Below are 16,570 nucleotides of genomic sequence, written 5' to 3'. Positions count from 1 at the left end.
ACAGAGTTCTTTGAGGTGTCCCAGCTGCTCTGAGTAACAGGGATTTCTAGAGAGGAATTGGTTGGAATTATGGTTGAGTGTGAAAGAGAAGAGATCTCAAGAGTGAGCCCTGGGTGTGCTTCCCTGAGGGGTGATGAGACAAGGGAAATCTGTCCAAGGGGTTGTAGAGGACAGCTGCGACTTGACAGTGTCATGAAAGACAGTAAGGAGGTTGTTGAAATAGGATGGGACCACTGCTGGGATCTAGTACTGCAGAGAAAAGGCCATAGGATGTTGGTAACTTGCCCTTAGTGTCACTCAGGGCATTTTATGGGACCAAAATTATAGTCCCCTTTCTTTGACTTGCTATCACAGTAGCCATTTTATGCTGTATTTTATGGAACAATTCCTGTGGTTTATCAGAGTAATGATGAATTTATTCAATTACTATTTTATGTTGACTTCTCCAAGAGAACATTTTACATGTGAAAGTGTTTAAGAGGTTTTTTTATTTGTTTCTGTGCAGTTTTGAAGGAAATGCCTGTCGTCATGCTGTTTGGCTGCTAGGTTCTAATTCAATTGCTCTTATTTTCAGAAAGTGTCTTTCTCTAGACTGTTTCTAGTCACACACTTCTGGGGACTTACTGTCTTACATACCAATAGAGAAAATAGTCTTCTACCCTGTTGATACTTGGTTCATGTGTTGGGTCAGAAGTAAAACTTACGTAAGTGTATTTGGCCTTTTTTGTGTTGTTAATTTACATTTTCAGCATGATTATTTCTTTAATCATAGTCTCAGAAGGTAGTTATTTATAATATAAACAGGAGTACTAAGTAAGTAAATGGAGTGGATTCTGCATTGACTTTAGGGGTCGTAAGGACATCGAGTACTCTTTTAAGCAGGTTTTAATTTCTTGTTACTCCATTACATGTGTGAGAAACAAAATTGGCACTGCTCTTTCCACCGTCTTTTCCTTTATACGTTTTTGGGAGTTCATTGTCTTCCTTTTCTTTTTTAATTATCACTAAGTAACAATATATAGAATCCTCTCTCAGTTTGCAAATGGAAACTAAGCCTACCTACACATTCAGAAGTGAGGTTTCTTAATAGGGCTGATAGCCCTGTTTGCCTGTTATTGGAGGCGGATGTTGGGGGAGAGAGGATACAATGTGTTTTTAGGGATTTTTAACAGAAATATCTTGGCTGGTACTGTGGGCAGTATGAGTACCTTACAGGGTGTACTGTGACTAGGGTGATGTGGGGTGATGTGGCTTTATGTGGCTTTGGAATCTTCTCTGATTAAATTGTAAATGAATTTGCTGCATGGGCAGTGCTATAAAGAATTGCCTAGAGTTTTGAATCAGGAGACCTCAACAGAGAGGTTTAGATTCTGGGGCATTGGTGGCAGGATGCTCTTTGACCTCTTGCTTTGAATGTTCTGCTCTTTTTATTGTTAGAAACACATTCTTCAAGCTAGACGTAGCTGATTCAGTAAGCATCACTTTAGGCAGTGTTTTCATTATTTAGGTGATTTTATAGTTTTATCTAAGGGAGATTAAGGTATTAGCATAAAATACCCTGTACTTTAAATACTCTGTTGTCTATACTATCCACACTGCATTTCTAGCTGTAACAGTACCCAGCACTCCATAGCTTTGCTAACATTGTTCCTGTGGCTTTTCCCCAAATGTTTAAAGTTTTCAAAAAAATTTATGGGGTTGCTTCCTTAAAGAGCTGCTACTATGTTTTTAAATGTGCTGTAGTATTTCTATTAATTAATTTTGTATATGGTCATTCATTATCTGTCCTTTGGTTCTGTTCTTCTTGAAGATCTTGCTATTTAAACTACAAATTATTTTTTTTAAAAAAGACCTAAAAAACCTTGCTGTTGTCTTGACAGAGCAGGGTGTTTATCCGAGGCCTCTAGATGGCTCAGCTTGCTGAGTTCCCTGGTGTTGGCTGTCTCAGATCCCCTTTCGGAGGCCCCACTTCCCTGCACACTAGCTTGGTATGCAGGGAGAAGCTGCAGTCTGTTGGCTGGGCTTTATTTACGGAAACAGCAGGGTTGAGATTGATTGCGTTGAGAGACGGTGTATGGATGAGGGAGGGTCACAGCACATGCTCAGTCCTGTCAGTGTGAGGGGGAAGTTTCTGCGTTCTGCGTGAAGGCTTAGGTCATAGCACAAGCTCAGTGAAAGCTCTGTGAGGTCTCTCAGACTGCATGGGCCTCCATTTTGAGTTGTAGAGTAGAAAAGGGCAGAGTTTTAACACTAAGTAGACGTCCAGGGCTACAGCTAGACTCACCAGAGCCTCTCTTAGTCATGGATGATCCATTCAGCCCCTGCAGGTAGGCTATCTTCCTCTGGCCTCGCCGAAATAGTGATGGTTTTTGCTGCTCTTTCTTACTTCTGAAGATGTTTATGAGTCATTTCATCATTCATAGTGCATGTTCCTGAGAGCCTTTAATGCAGTCCTGACTGGTCATGTAGGTGCTGCTGCGAAGCGTGGAATCAGAGCTTAAGAATGGGTCTACCCGAAGGGGCATCAAGCCAACGGAGAGTGTTGTGGGTCCCTCTGTCCCTGTCCTCTTTCCCTTCCTCTCACCTCTTCCTCTCCAGGTGTAGTTTTAACCTTAGTCTTGCTGGGTGCCAAGCAAGTCAAGCTTGCCTGGTGCTGAGCTGGTTTGCCTTCAAGCACCTGCAGAGCAAACCTGCCGGCTGCTCGGCTGCCGTGTGGCTGGTGGAGAATGCCTGGGCCCGAGAGCTGCTCTGTTTGGATGTTTTAGGAGGGGTGGTAGGTGGGCAGCTATTGGTTGCTTTGAAGGTGGGTGGAACTTGTTTTGATTGAGAGAGAGCCTGTTTGTCAGAGCAAATTATAATTCTTGTGATCTTTTCCTGAAGTCTGAAAATGAAAGAATGCATATGTTTTGACATACCCAGAGAACAGTTGTGGATTATGGTTGCAACAGTACCACCTTGAAATGGATTTTTCAAGAAATGAATGGTTATGCCACATCATTTTCTATTGCTTCAGAAGAAAACAATCCATTCTTCCTTTTTGAATCTTAGGGAAAATTTCTTGGCAATTAAAAAAAAAATTATGTGGTGACATTTGTGCCAGAAGTTGAGGTTCCAGATATTTTGTTTGTTTATTTTGTTCGTTTTAGGAGAAGATGGCATTTGTTGCATATTTTGTTGAGTGACTTGCAAATCCTGTAGGAGAGGCATAAAAAGGGGAGTTGATGCCTGAGAAGAGGGAGGCATTGGCAAGGCTGGGTCTTGTGCTACTTGAGGGAGGTGACACTAGCCTTTTCTATGAGGGGAAATTATGTGTTTTGTGTGTCCTGCTTGGAGACAGGGCTCTGACAGATGGCTGTTACTGTGGTCGATTTAGGGAGCCAGGCCTAATCAGCAGATGCAGGACAAGTTGAATTTTTACCAAGTAGATATTAAGTGAAGTTTCTGAATTAGTTCTTCTTTGTTTCCTGATAAAAGTTGGAAAAAATTTTGAAGTGGCTTTTAAGTTTTGTGCCTTGGGATGTCACTGTGAGGGGGAAGTTTCAGTGTCAGGATGAAAAGGAAGTATACAAGGTAGAGAATGTGCAACTGAAAACCTCCTAAGATACGGAAGAGACTTACTGTAGTTGAGGCTGCAGGGAGAAACCCTTTATGTAAGCTCTTCATTGTGTGATGTGAACATGGAGTCACGCACAGTCAACTGGTTAGATCAGGCCCCTGATTTTGGTGGGAAGTGTTTAGGAAGGCTAGTGGTGACGTCTAAACACTGAAAATATTACTGAAGTATCATCTGGCTTCTAGCAGGTTCAGTTTTGGGGTTGTGATTAAAAAAGAGGAATTATACAGGGATAACTTAGAGTTAGTCCATTTGTTAACTGTTTTTAATCTCTTTTTCCATTCATGTGAGGGCTGTCTTCCTGTTAGAATCATATTTATTTGAACATTGCATTTGGAAGTTTTGGGCAGATGCCCACTTTTTTCCATACTGTGTAGTGTTGGTTCTAGAGCTTGTCTTACTTCCCTCCATTTAGAAGCACATGTGTTCTTCCTTTCTTTTTCTCCCTTTTCAGTCTAAAACAACCCTTTTTCCAGACTCGAAGAACTGGACCTGAAGCTCTTGGCTGTTTGTTCACTAGGAACGAAGTTTCAGATTGACTTCAGAAAACCTATTGTCTGAGTCAGGAGAATACTTGTTAGGAAAACAGTTATGAAATTGCCTTTCTGTTGTAGGATCTTTAATTATTCTTAAACTTTTCTTTCAAATTTAGCAAATAAAGTATGAATAGGAAACTGTCCTTATAGCTGAATCAGTTCTGGTCTGGTTCCTCCCCCTTGTCTGGCTGGCTGTCCTAATGCAAACGTGTGCTTCTGGAGCTTGCGTGGGGCCAGCTGTTCAGATGCCGAGAACTTGTAGCTAACTGCTGTGATCCGCGGGAACCCGTTGTTGCTGAGTCCGGTTCATGTGTTACAGATCCGGTAAAGTAAGTTGCTAGGGCTATTCCTTGTGTGGTATATAATTGTTCTGTACTTCCTGTCTTGGGAAAATTATTTTTGGAATGTTGCTTGCTGACCAGCCACCTGCTGCATTAGGGCCTCCGTGCATGTCTGGTGGTGGCAGAGGGGAACGCGCAGCACATGTGAAGTCACTCTCTTTGTTGGTGAGGCTCTGTAGGGGCTGAGGGGGGTGGACATGGAAAAGAGGCTGGTTAGTTTCATTTCGGCCTATTGCTCCCCTCCTGTTACACCTGAGTATCAGGAATGTCGGTGAGTATAGGCAGTGTATATTTCCAAAAGAACGTAAAAGTAAAAGCTCACCAAATACTATCCTGTTAACTAGTTTTTCTTGTTTTTATATTACAATCTTGAATCAGAATCTGAAGTTGGGCTTTTTAAAAAGTTAAAGAGGTTCCTCTGTCAACATAAATTTTGTGGAGTCTGTGAATCTGTTCATAACATAGCTCTGCTTTCGACCACATCTAGACTCTTGTCTGGTGTGTTAGCTTATGGATTGGAAGGCTCTGCTGATGTACCTAAGACTTGATGTTTTTTATGCCCGTTATTCTCCAGTTAATCACTGGTCCTGATCCTTTTTCCTTCTGAATTCATTTTTCCCTGTCTGTTTTCTTTTTGGTCCTTATTGAACTGAGTTATCTTCCCACCAGAGAGGAATTCATTGTAAAGCTGTAAAACAAATGTCTTACAGAAAGAGAGAAGGACAATATAGACTAAAGGAAGAATGGAAATGATAAAGGTTAGGCGTTTGTGTGCACTTGTGAGTCTCCTGCCAAAGTGAGATTCATCTGTTTTGAGAGTCTTTGATATGGCATGATACAGGTTCTTCAAAATATCTTTAAAGCCAATCTGAAAGATAACGAATTCATCTCATATACTCTAAGATACTTTGGGTCTAAGCTAGAACAGTTCATTTTAATTGAACTGGAATAATTAGACACTATTTCTGTTGAAGTTCTTTGAACTATATATTTTTTCGTAACTGATATCTTCCCTTTTGGCCTGTAAGCTTCTTGGGCATGGACCATATCTGTTTTTGTAGCTCGGTTTCCAGTACAGTGCCTGACAGATGGGTGAATGAAAGAGTGGCATCCATGATAAGAGGCAAAGACTAGATTTGGAGCTAGGTGGTGTGGTTCAAATTACACCTAACAAGAGACATTGAACAAGCTGTGACATTAGATGAGGTCCTTCCCTCCTCTGAACCTCAGTTTTCTCATGGTTCATATGGAGATAAATAATATTTAAAGATTGTTTTTAAGATGGGGTGAAAACAATATGGAAGTACTTGACACACAGTTGCTCAGTGTATTATTGTTATTCCAAGGCCAAGCCTACAATCTCATATAGGTACAGTTACTTCAACAACATCTGTATTTTTGGTCAACTGTTAGGTAACACAATGTTAGGAATTATGTTGGGAATTACATTAATTAAGTTAGTGGCCAGTATCTTTGGCCATTTGCTGATCTCCTTTCTTCTTATGCTCTTTGGGTGTTTTATATTTTTCTTTACACATTTTGACTTTTTTAAAAGAAGCTTTATTTCCATATTCTGTAGCATTTAGTATGTTCAGCATTAAACATCGTTTATTTCTTACCACTTTCTCTAATACAGTGGGAGGTGTGTGTGTGTAATACTTGTGTAGCCCCCAGACTGCTGCTGCCTCCCCTTCCTCTCCTTCCTCCTCCCCCTCCGTGTTCACACCGCTGCACTCAAGATGAATACGGTGATGGTCATATTTTTATAGCATTTCCAGCCATTTCCCCATGGGAACAAATAAACATTTAGATGTGCATTGTAGACATACTTATTTTGTCCAAAGTCCTTCCCTTTCTGGGGACATTCTGTCCCATTTTACTGTAAAGTTTGGTTTCATTGCACAGAAAGCCAGTAGCATGTTTGGCTAGCAGGTCAGCTTAATTTTCAAATAATGCTGCTTTATAAATCATTTCAATCATAGTGGGATTTAAAAATTAAGTTCTTTTTCTAAAGCATCATATATGTGTGCCCTGCAGTTTTGTGTTGGGCTGTTGTCCTTCCTAACCATTTCCTTCTTTGCACTAGGTGATGACAGTAAATCCCATTGGGGACCTGAGGTGGGATAGAGGCAGTTGCCCTGGGCATGTACACTGCATGTCACTACATAATGGGGGAGAGGTCAGGCAAAGAAGACACAGACAGTGGGACAAGGTCATTGCAGCGCTTTGAAACGAAATCTTTTCACATGCTGCTTAAACATTTTTTACCAGTGTTTTTCTGTTACTCAAGTTCTACTTTGTTGAGATCATTTACTGCATCTTATTGTCATAATGGGAATTAGTCTTCTTCCTCAGCCAGTTCCTGAATTTCTTAGTTCTGGACTCGAGTATATTTAGGGGGACTCTAGGAGAGCTGCTTATGTGGCCTGCAGTCTTCTAATTAACTCACTGTGACCCCTTGAAAGGGTACCTCTGTCTCTTTAGGCCTTGGTTTCTCTCTTAAGCTTGAAGATTGGGTCTGTGGAGAAGATTGGTCTCTAAAGAATCTTCCATCAGAGAAAATTGAGAAAAGTATGATCTTGGATTTTGATGAGTTCCTGTCTTGACCTTTGTGTATTTGTGTTTGAATTGAGAACATTACCTCTTTAAACTGTGATGATTCTTTTTTCCTTTTGATAATGTTACATGAATATGGACTGTTTTCTCTGCTGGACAGTTTTTTTAAGCCTGTTTCAGATTAATTTTGCTTATAGGGCTAGCCTTCTGTCATACGTGAACTCACTTAATTTTGCAACAAGGCTGACAGAGCACAGTGATCTGATAGGCTGGACAGAGCCCAGTGATCTACGCAGGTTTAGGGACATTTTTTCCTTTCTTAAAATGAATGGGAATAGAATAAAAAATTGACATGAATTTTAAGATCCTATGTCAGACTTTAAGGACATTTCAGACTTGTTAAAGACTGCCTTACAAATCTGTGCTCATGCTGGAGAAGTCCGAGAAACCCAGCATGCCATTCTAGTTTTCTTTCTTATCAGCCTCATTTTCACTCCTGCCCACAACCCTTCAAAAAGAAGTAACTCTGATAAATTGCCCTTTGATTTTCCTGAAATTTGGTGTTTTGTTCTGGATCCACAGTCTATTTTTTGTGGTCAGTTTCTGAATGAGCAGAGTAAGTAGTTTCTAGAGTCTTCTCTGATTTCATGCCAGCCTTCTGTTCAACCTAATACCTTAGAGAAAAGTTAAGAATTACCTACTGTCTGTACCTTGTAATGTGAAGGACAGGTAAGGGGTTTCGTTCACACATGACCCCAGCCACAGAGCAGGAGTGTGATTTGACAGCTAGCAGTCCCAGCCTTTTGGGAGAGGGCCACAGGCCACAATGCTGTTGCATTCTGGGCTCAGGGTGGGTGCTAGGTCGAGTTAACAGGAAGTATGCCGGCTCCCTGTAAAAGGCCTCTGTTCTTCAAGCTGGTGTCTTCTCCCCTGTACCCCATGTGGTTATTCCTCCTCTTCCCCAGTAGACTCAAGTTCTAGTCTTAAGCAATTATCATAGTCACATCGAGATATTTGAGTGTCTTGAGTAGTTGCTTACAGACCCTTGCCTCCCACACACCATTCTCTCTCTTTGAGGGTAGAGAAGTGATCTCAGTTTGGCTGGGCAGCCTCCTGTTCCCAGCTGGCAGGCTCTTTGCAAGGAGCCCCGTCTGGCCCCCCAGCCTTCTCATCTCCTTTGCATGGATGCTTCTCCCTTTTTGATATTCAGTTGCAGGCTTCCTGCTCCTTTCTGTCCATTCCCTGTTTACCTCTTAGACTAAAACATTTCCATGGTAACAGGTTACTTTTCAAAGGGAACATCTTGTCATTTTATTTAATCCACTGCAGCTGAAGAGGACCGAAATATTAAGTTGTAGTTACCATGGATACTGCTTTGTTACATTGGTTTCTTTTGTATCAGATTTCATATACAATGAATTTCTTTTTTTTTAATACTCAAGGAATAAACACAATGACTTACAATTACTGTTGTAATTTGGCTTTGGGGACTATATTTTCATATTCCAAAGCAAACATTTATAGAATAATAGGGATTGAACCTCTGCTGTTTTGAAAAACATCTATTATTTACATTAGCCACACAGAGAAATTCCTCCTTGCTGGTGAGGATGGTGATTTTTTTGTGTGGTTATGTATGATTCATCATTAAGGATGTCTTGTACAGGATGACCACACACCAGAGATCCTTGTAAACACAGGAAGAAAAGAAAAATGTGACTTGAGTTAATTCCTTGAATCTCATTTTTCAGTAACTGTAGTATTCTTCCTACAATTAACTTGTTCAGCTGTGTACAGTATATTTGGAGGGAGTCTTTTGTCCTTTAACCAGCTTTTCTGATGTCTGGCTTTCTTATCCTCAGTCTGTCTGTAATGCATCATTTAGCTAACCTTTTCTTTTGACTTCTCTTAAAAATTTAATTTTTTAGATTCACAGGAAGTTGCAAGATACTCTAGTGTTCCCATGTCCTCTTCACTCACTTTGCCAGTAGGTGCATGATACAAGACTCCAGTACAACATAAAGATCCAGGACATACACATCAGCACAATGGGTGTATATTTCTGTGCCATTTTATCACAAGTATAGCTTTGTGAACCACTCCCATAATCAGGATCTATCATCAGAGAAATCTTCCTTGCTCCCCGCACCCCATTCCTAACACCTGGCAGCTACCAGTCTGTTCTCCATCTCTCTAATTTTGTCATTTTGACAATTTTATATAAATTGGCCTTTAGCTTTGATAGGTTTTCTCTTTTAACATGATTTCAAACTTAAAAAAAAACATTTTGATTATTTTGTCTTGCTTTGGTACTTGAACAAAGAATTGAATTGGGAAAGAGGATACAGCACCTCCTACTGGTTCTATTTGTAATCTGTTGTCTAATTTTGGTTCAGTGATTTAATCACCATACCATGCAATAGTGTGGCTGGGAACTTTGACTTTGCAGTCAACTAAACTTGAGTTTGAATCCTGGTTTTTCCACTTGTTAGCTTGTAGTCCTGGACAATTACATAACTTCTCTTAGCTTCATTTTCCATATCTGGACAGGTAATAATAACATCTACCTTACAGGATCATCCTTAAGATTAGGTAAGAAGATATATGGAATTTGCTTAGCTTGATATGTCTAGCATGTGGTAAGAATTCAATGTATATGTTAGTTTCTTTATTAATGTTACAATTACACTGTTATTATCTCTAAAGCAGACACACTGCCTCATGGGGTTGTAATGGGAATAATGTATACCTTTCAGAGACAGCACTTGATAAGTGATAAATTTTGCTTGTGTTTGTCATACAATGAGATACTTGAACTTAAGATAATGAGGTGAAAATCCTGAGGTGCACATAGATGTGTACTGCATTTTCCTGCTATCCTGGGATATAACTTCCGTCTTTGGTTTCTTATTTCAGACATAGTATCCTTCATCTGACCTTGCTGGGATTTATAGTGGTTGGGATTTTCCTTCTTTAATTCATGACTACCCTGGTTTTACCCAGATCTGCTCTTAATAAGCAGTGCTGTACAACAAGCAGAAAACTCTTTTGTAGCTATGCTATTTTAAAAACAAGCTAGATGAGGTCTGAATTTCTGTGAATGCCCCTACTAATGCTTTTTTTCATTAAAGCAATATCAATATGAGTTAAATGAGTTACTGTATAGAAATGAGATAATGATGTAGAGCACCTAAAACAGAAAGAAAGTACTCAAATGTTAGCTTTTGTTACTGATTAAAGGATAAACCTGGCATTAGGGGCCTTCTGAATCTTAGCCTCTATATATTTTCTAAAGTTCAAAATGTACTAGAATGGTGCTTCTCAAAGCATGGTTTGTGGCTCCCATTATTAATTTTATCAAATTCCAACCTGTGAGTTCATCATGTCTTTGTAATATTCTTTTTGATGAATATTCTTTATGTAAAGTGACACACAAGACTGCTGTTGCATGCCGAAAGACACAGATTGTTTGAGTTGAAGCGTAAGCAGCCATGTTTCTCATGGAACATTTTTGTTTGAAAAAATAACAAACTGGTTGTTCAGACTTGGGTAATCGACAGCCATTTTTCTGAAAAACAACTGATAGTATTTGCCAGTGCAATTTGAACTTTCAAGAAAAAATTAGAATTTTAAAAAACTGGTACCAACCACTCTGAGCTTGACAACTTCTGTATACCTACAGGCTTTCTTATAGTATGGGTGGTGACATTAATGAATGTGACTTAAGAAAAATATTGTATAATGAACTGATAATATTTGGAAGATCTACAAAACCTAGTGAACTAATACTTTCTATATAATCAAAGCAAAATATCACAAAATCATGTCTGAGTAGAAGATCCATTCAAAGGCCAAGACAGACTGTGGATTTTAATGTAAAAGACTCCAAAAGATCATTGGTAAGGTTTTAGATTCACATTGTGCCAAAACCTTTGAGGAACAATCATTTGTTGGGTTTTGGTGTAGCATCAAGAAGAATCCATGTAATTACCAAACAGCTATGAAGTTATTCTCCCCTTTACTAAGTTACATGTATCAGTGTGAGGCTGCATTTTCTTCATATACACCACCCTTAACAATGTATTGCAACAGATTGGATGTAGAGCAGATATAAGAATCCACTTATCTTCTATTTAAATCAGGTATCAAAGGGATTTGCAGAACTGAAAACAGTGCCTTTGTTTTCACTAAGTTTTTTGTTTAAAAAATTATTTTTCATAAAAATATGTCATACATGTTAACATGTAATGAGCTTATTACTCTTTATAAACAAACAAATATTTTGAAATTTCTCAAAAATACAGCTTCCTTGGAATGCTCAGTAATTTAAGAAGGGTAAAGGGGTTATGAGACTAAAATGTTTGAGGACTGCTGTGTTAAGTCAGCTAATGATTATTTAGAGTGTTTTCTATAAGCTTGTTGATATGGCATTTAAATAATAATTTCTGGTGGTTTTACCAAGTTCTGCATTTTAGTTATCTAGAAACATTCATATAACCAAAGAACCTTTAATTTTCTTGGGTGCATGATAATGCCAGGTAGGTAGTGTATTAGATTTTGGGGGACACAAGAAAATGAATTAAATCTCAGTTCTTGTCCTCTAGAAGCTTACAGTCCCAGAGTGGGTAAAGATGGGAAATGGTCAAATTAGTCACAGGAGAGTGTCACCCTTGAGTGAGTGCAGAACGAACCACAAAGGAGCATTGAGGAGGAAGGAAGCAGTGAGGAACATTTAATTTAATGAAGAGTCTGGATGCTGCCAAAAGAGGTAGGGATTGTGGCCGTTCCACGGATTCCAGGTACAGCTGGATACTGGTCATTTCCAAGAAAGCCTGCTTCTTGTCTTTCATCTTTAGTTCATATTTTGACAACAGTTCTGTCAGAGGCATTCAGTTCTCTCTAAGGGAGTATGTTTCTGTCTACCTCTTCTTATCATAGACCTAAAAAATATTTCTACCATTTAGTCTATATTTGGGAGTTTCTGGATATGATCCGCTAATGCTTATTGTCTTCTTTCCTCAAATCCTAATCCTTTCAAAAATAGCTGTTGTATCTCTTGCTAGGAAACCTTAATAATTAAATGCTGCATATGATTAAGAAATACTTTTGTTGTAAAAATTGATTCTTAATTTTAAAAGGTTCTTTGTTTTATTTTGTGCTTTTTAAACAGTTCACCTCATTATACCCTTTGTTGATATAAAAGAGAGAAACAACTTCCAACTGAGGCTGTTGAGATACCCCAGCATATTTTTTGTCTCACTTGTATCATTAATTAGCAGTAGTAATAATTATTGACTTTCTGTTGTTATATAAATTAGTGGAATATAGGTAGTTCTATTCTGTTCAGGGTTTTGTTTTAATATGGTACGTTTTTTAAGCTAAATATAATATTGGTTTATTAAAATACTAAAATAAAAAAATACAAAACACGAAAGAAAAAAGAGAAAAATATTAAAATAAAAATGAACCAGTAATGTTTCTCCTGAAATTATCAGAACTTAACAGTGTATGTAGCAGTGATGTGAAGGTGCTTTCCTAACCAACCACTTGAGAATCTTGGCACAGCATAGACCTTCTAGAAAAACCTAAAAGTTGAGCTGTGGGCACATTACTGGACAAGCCATGGCTGAAGCATTCTGAGATGATAACGTTTTGACTTGACCTATACTCATAGGCAGGCAAGCATTTGGAAAGTATTTAGAAATAAAGGAGAGAGCTTTTGGCAGCTAGTTTTGTCCACAGCTAGTTAGAAAACAAAGTTGGAAGGAAAATGATAACACCGACTGCTGGTTCTTCTTAAAGAAGCACTGCACTCATGGTTAAAATAGCCTCTTGGCCTATTTGATTCCTCCCTATACGTCCTAAAACAGTTTCTAAAGCTACTAAAACAGTCCGTCTCACCTCTGTTGTTCAACATGCTACTTCCCTACTGAAGAAAGGAAGAGGACTGATAATGACAGTCAGCACGTTGTGTGGGCTTCTCTGCCTCTCGGAGTTCTGCTCCCTCACGGGAGTCCTGCACAGCCTTGCTGTTGTGCTTGTTGTCTCCTTGAGAGGTCTCTCTGGAACTTAACCGCTTCGTGGGCTGTCTCTTCTTGAAGCCTGCCTAGGTTGGATCACTCCCCTTAGCATTTTTGTACTCGGTTTCTCCTGAAATATTTTGTGCTCATGTATTTAATGGTGGAACCTGTTCTGGGTGCTGCCTCCCCAGGTAGATGGATTAGAAGCTTCATAAGGCCTGGACCACATGTCTCCTTCTCCTTTTGTTAGTCTTCTCTCTTCGTTTGTCATATGAACTGCCCATCTTTGCTTTGCCAAAATAAGACTCTTCCTGAAATAGATTGTTGGATTAAAAAAAATTAAGTATGGGACCTAAAGAAACTAATTTTCTAACATTCATTTTAACAACTTCAAACATGACGGTGCAGGTATCAGACCCATGGGAGAAAAGCAAGAGTCTGCGTTTCTTCTTTGGTCCTTCATTGCTTTATTATGCTCTTAAGCTCAGTAGAAGTCAGCGAATAATCATTGAGTAGCTTTCGCTATGTAAAGCCTTCTCTTCAGCACTATTGGAATTCAAAGGTGACTATAAAATAACAACAAAGACTTGTTACTGGGCACAGAAAAGGTTTTCCTAAGATAGCCCACAGATAGTCATGATTCAAAGTTGAGAGTAACATTCAAAGAATGACATAGATGGAGATGAGATGAGGTCTTAGACCTCCTAGACCTGCTGGCTCATTCCGTCCCTCACATCATTTTCATCTCTGCTGAAGTTTTCCTTTATTCATAAGGCCTTTTCTGACTATTCTATGTAAAGAACTATAAAAATATTTAATCATTTACCATCTATTTAATTCCTTGGCCCACATTATCATCTGACGTATTATTTGTTTCTTTGTTTTCTACCTGAATTAGAATATAAGTTCCAATAAGGCAGAGACATTGTTTTGTTGATTGCCTTATCCCTAACAACTGATAAGTGCCTTATCAGTGCCACTTATAGTAGGCACTGAGTAAGTGTATTGAATGAATGAATGACCCAGTGTATGCTAGGAGCCAGAAGTTACCTTGCTTATATTTTAATAAGGTTTATGGTAAAGCACCCTGAAATGTTTGGGAAAGAATAACCACTTATTATATTGGGATTTTTCTGCAGGAATGTACATCTCTCCAAGGCGTGAAATAGGAATGGTAGATGTGCTCATGACAGGAAGCTGCAGGAATTGGATTTTTAGAAGAAAAAGGTGTTAGAGATGTGTGTGGAGAATGGGGAGGTATACACGTACAGGGCAACATTAGAAGTAGTGGGCACGTTGAATCTTCCTGAGTTATCCCTCATTTATTCCATGCGAATTGTTTTCCCTGAAAAATATGTGTATGTTCAAGTCAAAACTATGTGTGCTAACCTATTGCTCTTTTCATGACAGGAGGCTGAACAGTACCCAGGGGGAAATTCGTGTTGGTCCTAGTCATCAGGTAAAGCAAATTTTAGTAGCTTATTTACTAGGTTTTCATTTCTTCTTTTTCTGCTGGCCTTTTATTCTGTTGAGCAGCAATTTAGAACTGTTGTTACAGTATAGGAAATTTTATATAAATGCAGAGATTTTATTTCAGATCACTAATAAAAAATTGTGAAATATACATAATTTAAAAATTTACCATTATTAAGTGTATAGTTCAGTGGCATTAAGTACATTCACATTGCTGTGTGGCCACCACCAGAACTTTCTCATCTGCCCAAACTGAAACTCCATCCCCATTAAACCAGCACTCCTCATTCTCCTCTGCCCGGCTCCCTGGCAGTCACCATTCTCCTTTCTGTCCTCGGGAATTTGGCTCCTCCGGATTACTACCCCAGATCCGCGGAATCATGTGGTATTTTCCTTTTGCTTCTGGCATAGCTTACGTAGCATAAAGTCTTCAAAGTGCACCATGTTCAGCATATATCAGAATTTAACTTCTTAAGGCTGAATAATTCAGTGAATGTGTATGTGCCACATTTTGTTTATCCATTCATATGTTGATGAACATTTGGTCACCACATACTTCAACTTTAAAAAAAAATTTTCCTTCAGAAGCGTTGAGATGGTTAGGATAGCCCATCGGTCAGTCGGTAGCCCGTTGAGTTATGACCTGTGCCCTCTCATGTTTTATTGTGTTTACTAAGACTCTGGTGTCATGTTTGTCATCTCTTTATCAGTTAGGATGGTGTAGCAAGCAGCACCAGAGAACTCCTGAATGTGGCTGTTTATGGTCCCATGTATCATCACATCCTGGTCAGACAGGACTCAGGCTCTGCTCCGCTTCGGTGTGGTTTCCTTGGTGCTCACCTGTCTCCCACAACCTGCCTTCTTCCTTAGGCCAGTAGCTGAAGTTCACTGATTCTGAGATCAGTGAAGTACTCCTGTCCTTCACATTTTACTATCTCTGACATTGTACATTCTATGGTGTGATTATAGTTTAATTGGCAGCATTTCTTCTTTCTGAAAGCATATAAAATAACAGTGGATCTTACAATGAATGAAATACAGCAAATGTTGAGAGGAGGAAAGGGATCATTCCTCACTTCTTATTAGGAACAAGGAAAATTCTCCCAGAATTTTCCAGAAAGTCTCAGTTGGTCCCCACATCTCATTGCCATGGATTGGGTCATGTGTTCGTTTCTAAACCATAAGGAAAATGGGTTTACACATGATTGGAATCGACTGTCATTTGAGTTGGAATAGATGTTGGGAGTGAGTCATATGGCTATCACATCCTAGGGATCTGAGCTACAGGCAGCTCCTTATAAAGATGTGGAGGTTTTAGTAGTCTATGTAGTTATTCATTATTCTGTCTAGATTTTGAACATTTCTTGTATTCATTCATATTTTTAAGAAGCTATTTTAACTCTGTAATGAGAAAGAAATTAAGAAGGGCGGGGATATTAAAATCAAAACATAGAAACCATCAGGGGCATCTCATTTCTAGAAGATACTTCTCATCCCAGAAATCAGGATTAGAACCGAAACAGGCAGAAAGAAGCCGCAGGAGGACATTCCTCTTGATGCCGGCCTTGTTCGAGTGCGTCCGTTGGTGGTATGGCCTGTGAGATGGGTCTGACTACCACCTCTTGACTGTAGTTTCTGTACCTTCAGGCTTAGGAGTTAATTTTAATCAAGGAATAATCTAGTACTTGCTTGGTACCACTCATCTCCCTCTCTCTACTCTCTTTTCCTCACTGTATTTTCCCCACAATTTTTTCTTTTTCTGTGTGTTTCCATTGTCTTGAGATCTTTGTATTGGAGTTGTATTTTACAGATTTTTCTTCTTACCATGACAGAAAAAGTGGTTCTTAAATAAAAGATGATTAAGTTCTTAGATGGGAACAGATTTATTATGCTTGGGGTTTTACTTTCATTTAAAATAATCATTTTATATCAGATTTTAAATATATTATGCTTTATTTCCGAAAGGAAGTGTTTTGGAGCATCAGCTGTAACAGGGTTTTCTTTTTTAATGAATTGGTAACATCTACCTTC

General features: G+C 38.9%; 1 protein-coding gene across 9 annotated transcripts in view; it reads left to right on the top strand.

Annotated features, from left to right (window-relative positions):
- Positions 1 to 16,570, top strand: part of RERE (arginine-glutamic acid dipeptide repeats) — a 412,748-nt gene that overhangs the window by 278,447 nt on the left and 117,731 nt on the right. For 7 of the 9 annotated variants that reach the window (XM_037000132.2, XM_037000128.2, XM_037000130.2 and 4 more), the window contains one exon: positions 14,477 to 14,525. In XM_037000132.2, coding sequence (XP_036856027.2) covers positions 14,477 to 14,525 — 49 coding nt within the window. Of the gene's footprint in view, positions 1 to 2,092; positions 2,328 to 4,371; positions 4,479 to 14,476; positions 14,526 to 16,570 lie in introns of those variants that run through there. The other 2 variants (XM_037000133.2, XM_037000134.2) reach the window with 2 other exon arrangements.

Source organism: Manis javanica, chromosome 4 (genome assembly GCF_040802235.1).
Source record: "Manis javanica isolate MJ-LG chromosome 4, MJ_LKY, whole genome shotgun sequence".
NCBI classification, from domain to species: Eukaryota; Metazoa; Chordata; class Mammalia; order Pholidota; family Manidae; genus Manis; species Manis javanica.
Note: the sequence above shows the minus strand (reverse complement) of the source record. Positions and strands in the feature narration are given on the sequence as shown.